General features: G+C 42.6%; 1 protein-coding gene across 2 annotated transcripts in view; it reads right to left on the bottom strand.

Annotated features, from left to right (window-relative positions):
- Positions 1-16,272, bottom strand: part of ralbp1 (ralA binding protein 1) — a 17,677-nt gene extending 1,405 nt beyond the window's left edge. The window contains exons 1-10 of one of the 2 annotated variants that reach the window (XM_083782081.1): positions 16,221-16,272; positions 12,339-12,661; positions 10,190-10,621; positions 8,040-8,389; positions 6,402-6,563; positions 4,907-5,038; positions 4,326-4,436; positions 3,591-3,712; positions 2,444-2,564; positions 1-1,137 (exon numbers count right to left, since the gene is read on the bottom strand). The exon at positions 1-1,137 is cut by the window's left edge and continues 1,405 nt beyond it. In XM_083782081.1, the coding sequence (XP_083638207.1) occupies positions 838-1,137; positions 2,444-2,564; positions 3,591-3,712; positions 4,326-4,436; positions 4,907-5,038; positions 6,402-6,563; positions 8,040-8,389; positions 10,190-10,621; positions 12,339-12,597 (1,989 nt within the window). In that variant the 5' untranslated portion in view covers positions 12,598-12,661; positions 16,221-16,272 and the 3' untranslated portion in view covers positions 1-837. Of the gene's footprint in view, positions 1,138-2,443; positions 2,565-3,590; positions 3,713-4,325; positions 4,437-4,906; positions 5,039-6,401; positions 6,564-8,039; positions 8,390-10,189; positions 10,622-12,338; positions 12,662-15,931; positions 16,173-16,220 lie in introns of those variants that run through there. The other variant, XM_083782082.1, reaches the window with a different exon arrangement.
- Positions 16,273-17,170: the final 898 nt, after the last annotated feature.

Here is a 17,170-nt window from a genome sequence, read left to right as displayed (position 1 = left end):
TATATTTATATATATTTATTTATATATATATATACTGTATATATATATATGACTAAAAAGCATATCATTTAAAATCAACGTCTTTCTTTGAATAGTCTCCCATATCATCCAGAATACTATTTAACATAATGTAACAAATTCTTCATAAATCAAAGAGCCTTTTGCATTAGTGGTTCTCTCGGGCAACTTGTCCAGTTCTGCAGTGTCAGTTATGGCACAGTGGTTGCAATCCTAATGTGTCCAAATAGAAACTATGCAAAGGACGAAGTAAATTATCTAAGAAAAATAAATGACAATCTTTCTGAGCTCCAATGACAAAAAAGAAGATATTTTTGTTTGTTAGTTGTAAAGTGCCTTCCTCTCAGTTTGTGTACCAACCCCCTTATGTTTGTCACCAAACACTTGACAACTCCGTTCCTTCACACTATCTTGGCACCGATGTTCAATCTAAATGAATGGTCCCACCCCGTGTCAAACAATGGCCAATTGTCCTCTAAAAGCGACTACTCCCTACGCTTATCAGAGAGAGTGTGTGTGTGTGTGTGTGTGTGTGTGTGTGTGCGCGCACGCTTATGTGTTCATGTGGCAGAGATAAGGGAAAACCAAGGCCCTCAATTTGTATTGACACGGACAGTGTGCCAAGAGTAGAATTTAAAGATTCTTCATTGTTGGCTATTTGACGGAAACAACTCTGGTATTCAAATGTCTCGGCCACGTGCACTCGCTGATGGCGCAAAAACCTTTAACGGGCTACGCGTGACTCAGCAGGACAGCTGACTAGCAACAGAGATACATAGCAATACATAGCCGCCTGATGCTGACAAGACATGACACCTCTCACATGTTGCTCTCTCTCCTGTCTTTGTTTGGCGAAGGTTTTGAGGGGTCCTTGCCATTGGCTGAGGCGACGGGCTCTGCGACTGTTGCCGCCACGGTGGTGGCAGCAACAGAGCGTTTGGTTTGCTCCTCGCTGCGGGCCTCCGGGCTAGGCTGTGTAGGCAGGGCCTGTTCGGCCGGGGGCGGGACAGTTAGTTCCTGCTGCAGTTTGTGGCTTTGCAGAAGGCGGAGCTGAACACGGAGCTCCAAGATGGCTTCCTGTTCCTCGTGGATGGCCTGGTTCAGGTGAGTGTTCTTGTTCTGCAAGGGGAACGCAGGGATTTAGAGTAGATCTCTAAATCTCTGTTTTCGTCGGGAACCATTTGTGGGTCACAGACAATTTTTTTGGGGTCCCTTAATTTTTTGTATCCTACGCTTAATTTACAAGCTCACAACGCGGCCCAAATGATGCATTGTGAGCTTGTAGATTCGCTATTTTCACCATGTTGGGTCCCGGGGGAATGTATCATTTCTCTTTTTGGTCACAGGCTAAAGAGTTTGGGAACCACTGCTCTATATTAGCCTGGGTTCCAGCCTGATTTGCTGTGTTCCACGGATCTGGAAAGTCTCCTATTCTCCATAGGTAGGCGGGACATATGAAGGTTGAAATGGAACTGTGGCTTCTGATTGGTCTGTGGTGCGGGTTGAGGAAAAACACCAGTTCGACGTATCAATGCGCACTGCGCAGCTACTGCTGTTGTCCTGCAACGTCCCCTTATCATTCACTAAACTCACCCCACACAGCCGTAATTCTTCTTTGTACTACTGAATCTGACGGAACTACTGAATCGTTTACTTTTTACCGCAGGTTTTTACTATAAAGTCTTGAATGGCGCTATTTCTTTCAACAGTGAGAAGCATGGACAGAGTGGCGCTCTGCCATGTTGTTGCTGATCACAGCAACAACGTGGCTACATAACAGTTAACGTTATGAAATGCGAGCCAAGCAGCCTCCGTCCAGAGTAGCGAGTGACAATTCAGAATCACGGAACACAGTGATTCAGGCTGGAACCCAGGCTAGCTCTATACTGTTGTTCTGTATTCCAGTGGTTGTCTAAGAGGGGTCACCCCGAGGTCCTTTGGGGGGTTCCAGGGGATCACAGGTTTCTCTCTCCCCACCTACTGTATAGACACAGTTGTACAGTTCTGCACTTTTAAGATTTTACGTATATACTCTATGCACAGCACATGCTGTATAAAAAACTTTAGTGCAAGAAATATTCTGGTTCAGACCTCTTTAAGGCACAAGGAACAATTCCTGTTCTGTTCTTTAGCTACATAGAAATGTCTTTAAATGTTTTGATGAATTGAACAATGTGGACCCTGTTGTAAACAAGTGTAATGCTTAATTGGGTCGTCCACTCACAGTTGACAGTCTTTGTATTGAGTTTGTGCTTAAAATGTACTGTAAATTCTACAAACTGTTAATAAATATTTCAATCAATCAATCAAACAACAGCCGATACTAAATGGTATGCAGTGGTAAGCGGTCTGTCTGTCTGACTGCACCGTGTCTCACCTTCAGTAAGAGGTACCCATCTGTCTGTCTGTCTGCAGCGTGACTCACCTCCAGTTCCTCGTTCTGTTTCTGCAGGTCTTCCAGGATGATCTGCAGCTCCTCTTCATCCTCGCTCTCACTCTCACTGTCTGAAGAGTACTCCTCTGTCTCACTGCGACCCTGCTGGCGACTGCACAACAAAAACACACACACACACACACACACACACACACACACACACACACACACACACACACACACACACACACACACACACACACACACACACACACACACACACACACACACACACACACACACACACACACACACACACACACACACACATCAGTCCAATATCATGACCAACAGCTGCGGAAGCCTCTCTGAAGAGATGCATGCCTACCCCAAAAAGAGTCCATAACGTAAGTTTTCCGTTCAATGTCAATAGCATTTAATGTTTTGATGTTTAATTCATCAAAGTCATATTTAGCGGAATTATCAGCTCTTATTATCATACATCATACATGCATCATCTCATACTGGTCAATCAGAATGCCTGTTGCCTGTGATTGGTTGGCTGATTTGCTCGTTTACCATTATGTCAATGGCGTTTAATGTTTTGATGTTTAATTTATATTTAGCGAATTCTGACGTTTGAGACGTGTGGGGACAAAAGCTGTTTATAGAAGGGGCTAGCGCCCCTTAAAAAGCACTGAAAAGGTAAGATAAACGTAAAAAGCCTGGGAAGGGGAGAATATGGGGGCAAAATAAATCTATCACTGCAGTAGATGAGTCAAAGGGTTAACTTCTCGGCACCTTATCCCGCTACTGGGGGTTTCACAGTCTCCATGTTGAGGTTGCCTCAAACAGTGATGTGTGTCCAAATGTTTATATTTTTATATTTCTATCCTGTAGATGCGGTGGATGTGTCAGTCTATAATCTTCTTTATTGCAAAATGGCTTGTTCTTTGTTGACCTGCCCCTGTGCCGTTGTATATAACACGCCTACTTGTGTTGTAAGCTCATAACTGACGAAGACCCATAAGGGTTAAAACGTTGTGTCTCTTCAATAAAGTTACCTGGGAGCTCAAGAACAGTGTGCGGACTGCCTTCCTTTTTCATATTTCGCAGTGACACATGCACTTCTGTTGCATATTTATATATACGTATTATACACACACTGTACATGATTTTTTGAAAAATAACCTGTTACCTCTGGATGTCTGCGATCTCAGCTCTCAGTCTCTCAATCTCCTCCTTCTCGGTGGCGATCTGTCTCCGCAACACCTGCTCCAAGGAGATCAGCTCCTCCTGCTCTGTCAGGATCTCGTTCTCCTGGAGAGGCCATTGACAACAAGACAGGGTCTGATAACGGAGCGGCTTCAGTGTGGATCTGTGATTGCTATAACGTTGTGCAAGTGGCCTGGGAAGCATCGGTTCTCGAGCCTTTAGCCCACAGGAGCCCATCTCCTGTTTCTGTAGTGTGGGGCAGCTTGATGTAGACATGATGTACAAGTACTCCCCCTGGACAAGACTCTAGTATGTCACAGGGACTTGCCAATCCAACCCTTGATGCCGAGTGCCAAGGCATTGTGTACCATTTGTAGAGTCTTTGGTATGACTCTGCATGGGAATGAACTCTGAGTGAGGTGGTAGTTATGCTGTGACTTCCAAATTATTTACCCCACCCTTTACTACCAGCATAAAATTTAAGTTTCATGTGAAAAATATTCAAGAATTTCCAACATACTACCAGTACGAGGGACATTCCTGAATAATTTTCACAGAAAATGTGGACACACAGACTGAGACAGGCCCTCTTCTAGACTAGTAGTAGACTCCTTTTCTTCCGTTTTATCCATTTGGAAATCTGCCTGCATGTCTAGGTCTAGGACAATGTCTAGGACAAGTAATGAAGCAGATGATGATGATGTGTGCGTGTATATACCTGTGCTAGAAGGATGTTGATCACCTCCTCTTCATTTTCAGTCATCTCCTCTTTGGAGACGTCCTCCTTTGACAGGCTGGCGATCTCCTGGGCGATCTTACTCTCACAGTCCTAACAGCAGCACATCAAATGGTCAGACGACGTCTCTTTTAATTAAGACAATGATGGTGGTGATATAATTTGAATGGTTTAAAAATAGACAAATGGAAGCGCTGCAGAGATCAGTTAGTGGCTCTAAATGGGTGCTCTTTGGTAATACAGGTAGAACCATATACAAAAGGGGTATCTTTCCTTCAAGTTGTACTGCTTGATCCCAAAAGGTGTAAATTGTGCAGACTTGAAAAAAGAAAAAAGATTTTGCATGTGATGCATGTGATTTTTCTAAAATCAAGCATTTTCAAGAAATTCCAGACTGCTTTTGGTGTTCGTTGGTGCTACTTGGAGTACTATTAGGATAAATAGGCTAAATGTGTAGTATTCTGACATTATTAATTTATTCTGACCCTACAGTATATAGAGTATAGACAACTGGTAGGATTTTGCGGACACTTTTGATGATTTTTCTGCATGAGACAACTTGCCTGACGTTTGGCTTCCCTCAATTTGCGTTTGAGAGCCGTCAGAATGCGCTGAACCTCCCACAGTCGCTCCTCTTTAGACAGGTCCTTCACACCTGCCTGGAGGTCTCTGTGTAAGCAGTTCAGCAGGAACTCCTGGACACAAGCAATCATTACACATTCACATTTCAAGATAAATGGGACCCGTTCCGATCATTACCGCCCTCAAAAGCATTACATGACTGGTAATCTCACATCGCCAGAACTGTCAAGCTCACGAAGCGGGACAGAGACGTGAGCTTGAAGAGAGAGTTCTGGCTGGCTACGCAATATTTAACGACCAGTGCTTTGTTTATGTCAGGTGTGTCAAACAAATTTTATGTCAAGGGCCTGATGGGACAAAACACAACTTCTTGTGGGTCGGGCAGCAGGTCAACAGGTCTCATGTGAATCAGCTATGTACTGTATCAGCAAAGTCTTTATTATGAAGATTTCCGAGCTACTAAGCACTAGTTTTATGATCAGTATTAACTTAGTAAACTTACAGGCAGTCTATGCTACAAGAACGTTGATGATGAGATTAAAACCCTATGATTAACTATGATTGTCTTGGTAGCCTCTAACATTAGCAGACACAAACATAAAACTAACAAAAGATATTGCAAAAGGGTAAAAAAAAAGGCCTTCTTCCAGCTACCAATTTGTACTTCTAGAGATCACATATCAATATTTCCAGGTGCATTTTGCTTAAATGTCACTGTGCACTTAATAGTTCTTCCAGACACAATTTGGGTTTAACTGGGTCTCAGGGTTGTTGTGATTTTCGTAATGTCATTTAGATGTTTGTGTGTCAGTTGTTGTGAATGAAGCATTCGCAATGTTCATTCTAGAGATGCCTGTTCACAGAGATACGTTGTCCTGACTCCTGAACACGCAAAATGATCTTTCAGGAAAAGTCTGTCATCTTGCAGTCCAAGGTATTGACAGAATGAGTCCAATCTAAAATTACATTTGAGATTCCACTGAACATCAATTAGTTCCATTTGGAGTTTCTACAAGCACATGTGAAGCGTTGAGTGAAAGAGTGAGAACTCCTTCTCAAGCTGACTGAGGACTTGGAAACCATTCTGACTCAGCAGTGATGTTTTTTCCCCTGTACCTGTCCATGTTGGAATATTTTCAATTCACCACAGACAGACTGCGAAGAGGGGAAATAAGATGGGTTTCTCTGGTATAGTCTTTGTATAGCCATTGTATTTTACGTAACAACTTGAATGAAAATTCCAGAATTTCTGCTCTTGATTTCCTATCTGAACTTTCTCTCCGAGTCAACACCTGTCTTTTCCCGACCATGGGCGGTGTGGCATCTGTTGCCACAGCGACAGCTGGACTCCAGTCACTCACAATGTGCCACGCTCAGAGCTTGTAGATTGGCTATGCGACACGACACGCACAACTACCTATATACTCAGGCTTCCCCAAGAATCAGGCAACTGGCTGCTCGGTGAAATCAACCCACCTGTCGACGGATCTCCTCTTTGATGTTCTCTTGGGTCTCGGGTAGTGCCGGCATGGTGGCCATGTTGGACCAACGAAGTGGCCGCACCACAGGCTTCAGAATCACGTCCCCAAACAGCTCCTTCACATGGGTGAAGAACACGTAGAGGACACGGTTCCCGATCTGAACACAGAACACAAGTCACATTAGGGCTGTCCGCCGATATATAGTTATTCGTAGTTAAATAATAACCATAAAAAAGCAGTGGAATTAGTTAGAATAAGTGATCAGTTGATCTGTGTTTGATCCATACAGTCAAGCATAGAACCGCCTTGTCAGGTTGGTGAGATTTAGAACTACCGGTAAACATTCTAATGTTTATTACATTATTTAATTCACAATGGCTAGTTGGCTACAGCCGATTGGCCTGTGGACTGGTAGAATTAAAGCGTTATATCAAGAGTTTCCAAGAGATATGGTCATATTGCAAGAAATAAATTAATTTAGCTTTAAGAAAGCATAAACAAAACAAACAACAAATCTAGTAACAAAGCCTTGATCGACTAAAACCAATCAATTATTCTACTATGAGGGCACAATTGTAGAATTAATCCCACAGCAAATTGTGGATATTGACATATCAATGTAAAGGAGAAGACAACAGAATAGACACTATTAAGTTCATACATGGGAATTCTACAGAAATATACAAACACCATGTCAATATAACCACATTTCTAATAAATATGCACGCAACATACAATAGTCTATTGCACGTCTCTCTTGCACGTTCCTGTTGTCTCTAGTGAGTCTAGACTGTAATATGGTTACTACTGTGAAATTGTCAACTCAATGTGTTTTCACACAAATCACGTTTCTACTGTAAATATACACTGAATAACATACCGTGCACGACACCGACATTGATTGATTATGACCACTACTAGAAACTAGATGTAATGCAGTGTGGTTAGTTCAGAATAAATGGAGGATTTCTCCTTTGGGAATACATTAGCCGCTTTAAAGAATGAACTGTGTGACCCATTAAAAACCCACCGTCTTCACTGGCATGTTGCTATGCGATAAGGGGAGATTTCCCATGTTGCCCCTTTGTTTCGCATTAAATGCTTCTTATACCCTTTGTCTCTCCTCTCATTTATCACCGCTTGTATTCTGTGGAAAGTCGGTGTTTACATTTCATTTGACATTTTAATTTACACAAATTTACGATTTGACTATTAAAATGTCATGGTTATCTAACCGTAGAGGTTTAGCAACACCAAGTGGATTTAAAGAATAAGTATAATACTGACATGGACGTTTAATCACTTAAGTATGTATTTTAGACTTTAAAACAAATGAAAGAATTGTGTTTTTGGAAATCTTCGCCAATAATGACATGCCCAAAATAAGGACACCAGGGTTGTGAGATGGTTAAAGATTTAACTTTATTATTTGTCTACTGTAGTTTTTGTGTTTTGAAAGCCAAAAAAGGCACTTTTCGAGGTAATTACTGATATTAATGTTATATCATATATTATACATCCAACAACAGTATAATCGTACCATCAGAATCTATGATCGACGATACATCGTTACTTCTTCTTTCCAAATGTCCTTCCATTCTCGCCCCTCTCCCTCCCTCCACCCTGCTCTGACCTGCACGGTGGGGTTGAGGACGATGGAGATGTTCTGGATGTTCATCTTGGTGTCCGTCTCGCGGGCGATCACGTGGTCCATGTGCGTGACGAGCCAGCCGAGCAGCAACCGGACGCCGGGCGCCACCTCCGCCATCAGCCGCTGGAACTCCGCCACCTTCTCGGCCTCCGTGGGCCGGCTACAGGCGTCCTCGAAACGCTGCGCCAGCTCGCGGCTCACCAGGTTCTCGGGCAGCTCGCGCAGGAACTGCTTCAGCAGGCTGGCCACCGTGTGCGGGTCGTACTCCTCCAGGCACGGACACTCCTCGCGGTCGTACGCCGCCTTCAGCTCGTCCACCTTGGACTTCATCCCTGGGAGGGGACGGGGGGAGGTTGAATGACGTCAGAATGTAAGGGTACTCTATAATCTGTTTGATCTAAGGATTCGATTTTTGTTTATTTTCATACAGTATCTATAATATTGCACTACATCGGGATAGCCATTCGAAAGTGACTTTGCGCTAAATCTTATCTTATCTTATTTAGAAATTCGCATTCACTGCCTAATGCACAGCAAAATACTCTTTTTTTTAATAAGCTGCCTTTACGCTTGCAGAAAGAAAAAGGAAGAAAGGCCTTGGTCAAACCTTTCAATTGGTACAAGTTGATACAACGCCAAAAAACATGCGTTTTTGACCTACTACACACAATCTACTCGCCAACCTCATGAGCCACTATTAGTAACAAATTAATGATACAATGATTATTATTGAGAGTCACATGGAGGCAGAGGCGTCTGGGAGGCCCTGTGCGAGATGTCGGGGGGAACAATGTGTGCGCACGCAACATTTTTTAATTAATGAATTAATTAATACTTACTTTTGCCTTCACTTACCTACAAATATTATGCCAGGTTCTCATCTCCAATGAGTAAGAAATTGACATGCACTGCCCAATTTAGCAGCTTAACAGTGTGAATGCAGAGATTGTGGTCTGACTCCTCCACATTATTTTATTATTATTATTTTATTTGTTGTAAGGAAGTTATAGTTAACATGACATGAGTCATGTCAAGCAAGCTGTCACAGAAGGGGTCTCTGGGGCTGACACTGTCTGATGATCTATATGAGCAATTTAACTTGTCTATGTATTACTCTACAACGAATACCAATGGAACACAAACCTGTTGCCCTGATCATAACTGATATAAAACCACCACCCAACCAGTCTGCCCTGCAGTGCAGCTCAAATTACTGGTTATAAAAGTAAAATGAACAGCTGCTTGTGTTGCTGTTATTTGTTATAAATATTAAGTATCACATTTGCTTGATTGCCTGCAGACAGTTTGTGATCGATCAAAATTAAATTAGAAAATTGTGAAATCATGACACTGACTGACTGACTGGACAGTCTGGACTGACAGAGAGACTGAAAGAGAGAGAGAGAGAGAGAGAGAGAGAGAGAGCCTGAGAGGTCGACGGTCCATGCGTAACAAATTATTTTAAATAAAACTTTTTTTTGTCCACACAGCACACAGTCCTACATGACATGACAGCATACCTTTTCACTTCACTCGAGTGACGAGTCGTTTTGTTTGTGAGCGGAGCCGTTGTGGTTGTGCACTCAACTAGCCTACATTGTTTTTGTTTCGTTTCCATTGTGCGTATAATTCGACTGCATGCGTTGCGCGGTGGCGCGGCCGATCTACAAGCTCACAACGCGTCGCGCTGCAACGCATTGTGAGCTTGTAGATCTGCTCTAATTCTGCAGCGCAAGCCAGCACGGCACAGCGCAGAGGGGGACAACAGGGGTCCCAAACCGACCGCAGCTTAAATAGGTGAAAAATAAACTGCGACGGAACGGGCTGCGATGCAAACATTTTCAGGGAGAACTCTCGGGGCCTCTAGCTGCCGTGCGTAGCGCTGATAACCGCCCCTGCCTATTTTAGCTCTGACTCTGAGATGGAAAGTGTTTCTAAAAATAAATAAAAATAAGCTGCCTAGCGCGAGGCCTCGCATGCGTGAGGCCCTGTGCGACGGCACAGTTCGATTTACCCTAAAAGTGGCCCTGCATGGAGGTAAGGAACATATACAGTCAAATGTTCTAGAAACCTTCTCTATGCCTTTAAAAGCCTGTATGAAGAACCCCCTCTCTTTCCTGCAGTGACTTTACCTGAGACGCGGTAGATGCCTTCACACTTCATGCCGTAGCTCTCAATGTAGTCCACACACTCCCTGAAGATGGCGGGAAGCTGGATGCCATCGTACATGGACGTCCTCTTCACCGCCTCGGCCAGCGGGGCACCGAAGATGGGCCTGAAGGTGGGCACCTCCACTGGCACCGGCTCCGCCTCTGCCACCGGCTTCTTCTTCTTCTTCTTCTCCTTCCACTGCTTGACCACGTCGGCGGCCGTCAGGTCCTTGGACTTTTTGTCCTTGGCCTTGTCCTCCTTGGGGCCCTTCTCCTTCACCTTGAAGTCCTTCTCCTTCTTCTTGGAGAAGCTGGGCTTCTTGAACACGTGGATGCCCTTCGAGCGCTTCATTTTGGACGGGCTCTCTGCCTCGTCCGCGGAGCTGTCCTCCTGGAAGGCGGCGTAGCCCTCCGCTGAAGATGAGATAGGCGGGAGAGAAAGATGGGGAGAGCAGACCTGGGGTTAGAATGGATAAGAACGGCCCTATCTCACATTCTCCACCTACAGCACATAGTGAAACAGTGAAAGGAGGGAAAGAGGAAATGAGAGTGTGTAGATGAGAGACAGAGGAGGGGGAGAATGAGGACTACGAAAAGAGGTCAGGCACCAATTTAGCACAACTCCCTCGGCACCTGGCAGATCTCTTTTTATTCACGTGCAACAGACCTTTGCTGAAGTTCCTCTGAGTGAATAACTGCCAAACAGTGACTGTTAATGATCACCCCATAGGTTGGTCTTTTTTTCTATTCCCCTTTTCTCTGCTGCTGCCTAATGATTGTCTCTTATGTTCCCTCACAATGCCCAAGTGGAGCTAAATATAGGCACTAGGAAAACTGTGTTAAAGGTTTTATGACATTCATTTTCATTTCTTTTTCTTTTTTCTTTTAGGTTTTATGACCTCAATTACACCCAAAAAACCTGAACTTTGAACATTCAGTGGATTTTCTGTGGTCTGAAGTTTTCTTTGGGTTTTTTTGGGCCTTTTGAGCTACAATGAAAACAGGCAACACAGTGAAACAGTGACATCTGCTGGCAAATCCCATTGACATATATGGGCACTTACTGCCAGCAAATCAGAGCACCTGTTTGAGCCAGAAAACCCCAGATCACAGAAAATCTACTGAATGTTAAAAGTTCATGTTTTTTGGGTGCAATTGAGATTAGAAAACCTAAAAAAAACAAGAACAATTCCAAAACCTTTTTTTTAATGTCACAATCCCTTTAAAAACAGACATATAGGACAATAGGCCAAACTACTGTTCAAGTAAGAGCAATACTTATGTACACCCTCAGCTTGGATGGAAAAGGCTGCAGATGGAAGTTAATCTTCATGGCCTAGTTAAGCTCTGTAAAGTCTATGTATAGTATCAGACTCTGTTTAATAATTTCAATTCTGGTATTTTGCCCTTGCATCCGATTGCATTTTCACTTTTAGCTCAATGATCAATCACTATTTTTTTTCCATGTGAGTTTTTATGTTTTATTGTAACTAGGTTTGCCGCTGCTTCTTTTTGGCCAGGTCTCACATTAATCGTAATGGGACTGACCTGCTAAAAGACAAGGTAGAATAAAGAATTTAAAATGACATCAAACTAATTAAATACTAAAACACATAACACATGTAAAAGAATCTAAGGAATGATCTCAGGAATGTTTTTGACGAAGTCAGTGGGAAGATCGAATCATGCGATTTGTTAATCCAATGCCCCTCCTCGCAGAATGGCCGCAAAATTATATATTTTTTCTCAAACACAGATGGTATCAAATTTACCTAAATATCATAGACATTTTTATTTTTGGAACACAGTTCATATATTCTATGATTTTTGTTTTTAATTTTGAATTGGGACAAAACAATCTTCATGATCCAGGTCGGTTGCATGATTCTGATGTCTGAACTTCAGTACTTTCAAGTACACACCCCATGAAGCCTTAGGCCTATTCATACTCCGGTTTTAGGTGATAAGGTGACCACCAAAAACTACAATATGACGTCATGCCGTGGTGGTCACCGCTCGCACAAAGCCTATTATTTGATGAAATAAAAAAAAGGCTTCATGGGGTGTGTAATAAAATAGAAAAGATGTAGTTTTTTGGGTGAACTACTCCTTTTACAGGCACATCTCTTACTCCTTTTCTCCTTCTTCTTGAACTTGTTCTTCTTCTTGCCATGCTCCTTGTCATCGTCCGAGACGTACGCGTCGGGCGGGTCATGGTGGTGGCCATCGTGGGGAGGCGAGGGCTCGCCGGTGCGATACAGCCCGGGGAACTTGGTGGGACTGATCTCCTCGGAGCTCGGGGTGCGGGCCACCCCCCCCGGGTGGTCGCTGCGCTCCCGCCTCTGCTCCACGGGGCTGTTGCTGCTCGGGGGCAGGAAGCACTCCGTCATGGCTGCTCCGTGCCCTTGTCAGTCCTCTGTCACTGCCGGGGACGAGCCAGCCTCTCCATCACACCTGCAGAGGGCAGCAAAGAGACAGATTGGTCGTTAGTAAGAGAACCATGCATACAAAAGGCAGTGATTCTTTCTCAACCTTTTTGTCAGGTGAAACCTGACATATGAATTACGGTAGTCAAATTTAATGACGACTTAGTCCTGATTGGCTGCCACACACGCTGCTGTCATGTATTGATTACTCAGGTCACATGACCAGGAAACCGGTAACAGGAAGCAGGTAACAGAAATCTTTAGAGACACGCAATTGTATGTAACGTAATGTTATGATTGAGACCGGCCAGTTGAGACGAGCGTTTCTTACTAAATAAAGAAACCAGCACTTCTTTCACCTGACAAATATCACTATGTGATCATTTCTTGTTTATTTCAAGGTCCACCACATTATCGTCTCCGTCGGCTGGAAACCTCATATGTTTAAAGAGAGAACTTTTCAGGATTCAAATTCAAAAATAGCAAGAGATCCACATTTACAAGCTGGAAACGCAGCGTAAAGCACTTTTGATAATTTTGTGTGCCGCTTTAGTATAATCAGGTAGGACGTTAATTTACGAAAACACAAGCAGCTAGAATATAGAGAAGAGGTTTCTGCCAGGCCGACAGCAAGACTATGAATTACCCCCGATTTGATCAAATCTGTTATCTTGGACACCGATATTCATAGTAAAAGCCTCAAGTATTGATGAATGCATTAATAGTTAATTGATAAGCTTTGATAAGCTTATATCGATCGATTAACCGGTTAGTTAATAAGCAGCGTTTTTGTAAAAGAATCTGATTATCTTAAAGGACAACTTTAGTTTTTTTCAATCAAGGTTCATGTTGTAGGTTGTTATTAGAGAAAGTAAAAGATGAGTGTTATTTTTTTTCCATTTGCTGCTTTCTTTCGTTTTAGGGATTTTAGCTGTTTTGTACAGGGGGGCGGGGGCATTCGAGCATGGTGCTAAATATGTATTTTTTTACAAAATATTATGGAGATTTATTTTTTTATTATTTACTATATCCCTAATAAACCCCAGGAAATTACATCTGGCCACAAATAAATCACAGGATCTACTGAATGTGAAGGTAGCCTACTGGGGGGAAGCCACACTGTGTCATAGGCTCAATGTCAGTTTGACGCATTCAGTAGATCTCGTGATGTTTTGTGGCCAGATGAAATTTCCAGGGGTTTATTAGGACTATAGTAAATAATTAAAAAATAAATCGCTATAAAATGTTGTAAAAAAATACATATTTAGCCCCATGTTCGAATGCCCCCGCCCCCCTGTCAAAAACAGCTAAAATCCCTAAAACGAAAGAAAGCAGCAAAAGAAAAAAAAAAAACACAATGTCTAACATAAAAATCTACATTTTGCTGATATACAGAAATAATAAAAAAGGGCATATTATATTCCTTAATCAAATATGTATTTGAACATTGACGATACCGGGCCAGGCAATGTCATCTTTGTATGTGTGTTCCTCGGCCTTTGTTAAGTTAAATCGACTAATTCCTTAACGCCGATTAATCGATTGACTATTAACATCCCTAGCCTCAAGTGTCCTCATTTGGACCCATTGTGGTCCCTGGTCCCAAGGTTGAGGAACAGTGAGCGATGCAAGGCAATTCCAACATTGGCCCTTTATTAAGTAAAGTAAGTCGGGACAGAGATGCATATATTACATAGTAATATGAATAGAACACACACACCTTTGTGTTTTATGGCCCAGTGAGTTATCAGATTCCTTTACTAGTAGTCTCTGTTTTATCTGGTTAAAAACCATGGGAACTGGTGTTCTCCGTTTACTTGGTCAAACGTGATACCGTAAGATGACAATTAATTAATCATATTAACAAAGCACAAACTGTAATAAAGAGCACAATTTGGGGTTATTTTGTAAATAACGACCGAAACAAAACATTCATTCACGTATTACATACTATGCAACTCTTTTTGTGTGTGATTATTACAATGTTACACTACATTATACATAGTTGTATAACATTGTATACTGTTGGGTACTGTTGGTAAGTTTCAGTGGTAAGGTCTACCCAGCAGAGGGAGCTCTGTTAAAGAAAAGAAGAGATTGCTTCTTGTGGACCATAATTTTAATAACACACACACACACACACACACACACACACACACACACACACACACACACACACACACACACACACACACACACACACACACACACACACACACACACACACACACACACACACACACACACACACACACACACACACACACACACACACACACACACACACACACACACACACACACACACACACACACGACTGCATATACATGTCATTCCATGAGTGTTAAAGCTGTATAAAATGTGCTCTTGGTAGTACATACATTCATACCTGATGAGAAAGGACATTAATTAAATAATAAATATATACATTATGAACACAGGCATTCCAGATGACTCTGAAAACATCATGTCTGTCAGGATCAATCAAATGTTTAATTATATTTTTAGATTTAAACCCCAAACAGAGTTCAGGCCTAATAAGGAAGGAGTGTAACACCCTGTACTTGTGCAAGACCTAGCATGCTGTTACATATTATATAGGCTACTATATAATACTATATAGGCTATCACAGACATGTATGATAACTGATGTAGCCTACAGCTTCTCCAACGAGTACATAATATCTGATCTTTATGAGCTGTGTCTGTCCTTCGATGTGAATGGTCAGACTGACCAACGTATGTATAGCCCCAGAAATTGGCCAGAATGCGTGTTATTACATAGATTTAATGTATTACCCATCCCCTGCTCGCGGAGGGCATGCGTCCGGGAGTGATCTAATCTATGTCTATGTACAATGTAGAATAACAAACTCTCTGATCCATTCAACAAATCATAATAGCCTTGGATCAAGAGTAAGACTATAGTAGATATATTTTATCGATTTTAACATGTGCATATCTATGATAGGAAAGTCAAATAAGACTAGATAAATAATACATCTAAGATAGTCTTGAATCTAGGCTATAAATGATCCATCTATTAAGCCTTCATGGTAGCCTAAAACGTTTGTCATCTTGTCAATTTGAAGCATGAAATACAAAAAACATTAAATAATACAAAAAGATGGACTTTTAATTATGAGTGCGACCCGCCATGGTTTGATGTGTTGTGTACAGTGTAATAACACTGCATGTAATATCAGGCATTCTATGGCTAGGTCCTACAGTATTATCATTGTGAACAGCCTACTTCACTAGCTGTGTGGGTGGCGAATGAGGACCTGTCCATACGTACCTGGCACCCACAATCATCATCATATAACCATCGCCATCATCAATACATTCAAAGCAACACAACTCAGCTATTCTCCTGCATGAAGGGCCCATATGCTAACGTTATCTGCTAAAGCAGCTAAAGCTATTTGATTAGCAAGCCTATTCATCCCTCCTTGAGTACATGCTGTGTTTTTTGGACGGCCAAACCCCGAAATGAAACCGACAGACAGACACAAGTGTTCGAATGTGGTTCGCAATCAACGTGTGAATGACCAATTCTCAAAATATGGAAGAAAAATAAACTTTACCAACTACTATCCCGATCGTTCGGTCAATTCACAGAAAAACGACGCTTCCGGCTGTCTGTAGATACCAAATAAACCAAACGGAGTCTGCGCGAGTGACGCGAACTGCATGGTGGGAGGTGTAGTTTAACTATGGGATGTGCTGAACTACAAACACAGCTAGCCTACAAGTGCTGTGTGTGTGTGTGTGTGTGTGTGTGTGTGTGTGTGTGTGTGTGTGTGTGTGTGTGTGTGTGTGTGTGTGTGTGTGTGTGTGTGTGTGTGTGTGTGTGCGTGGTGTGGTGTGCTCTGTGCTGGCTACCCCACCCAAGTAATCCAAGTAGATCCCTCTCCCGAGAGTAATCTGGAACGCATAAAGCATGTTTAGATTGTGGTATCATTTTGATCTAAACAGAAGTGTTGCTTGCATATGTTAGTGTACAAGAAAAACTTGTCAAAAGTTGTTTTGAATAAGCACTTTGATCTAAATTTATAATAACCACATGCTATTCCTAATCACGTGTAACTCCCCAAACACTGTGGTTGGATTCAGAAGCCTGATGGTCATCGGGGGAACATATGGAACACATTAAAGTCCGTCTCCACATTGGCACGGGGCTCTCTGATCCCCACAGCTGCGCCGGCAAAATGAGGTCGAGATTCAATATCATAAAAAAAGACAAACAAAGCTTCATTGTGTGTCTGGCACATTAGTCTTTTGCACACCACCGCCTGCTTGCCAATTGGGAACAGTATCAATGTTAGGGCACCCTGCAGTCTTTTGAACATAGTATTGGCATTACAAAGAGTGGGCTGTGTGTATCAGCGGTGAGAGATTGGCATCAGCGAGAGCTCGACCGATTCTCCCCCTCCCTCCCCCTCCACAGCTCCACTCGCATGACATGCTCGGCCAGCTCTGCTGGAACACCTGTGGGCCTGAATGGTATAATAACAACTTTGTTTCCCCAGGAAAT

Source organism: Protomyctophum parallelum, assembly GCF_964188405.1.
Source record: "Protomyctophum parallelum genome assembly, chromosome: 14".
Taxonomy (NCBI): Eukaryota; Metazoa; Chordata; class Actinopteri; order Myctophiformes; family Myctophidae; genus Protomyctophum; species Protomyctophum parallelum.
The sequence above is the reverse complement of the archived record's forward strand: the minus strand, read 5'-3'. Positions and strand labels throughout refer to the sequence as shown.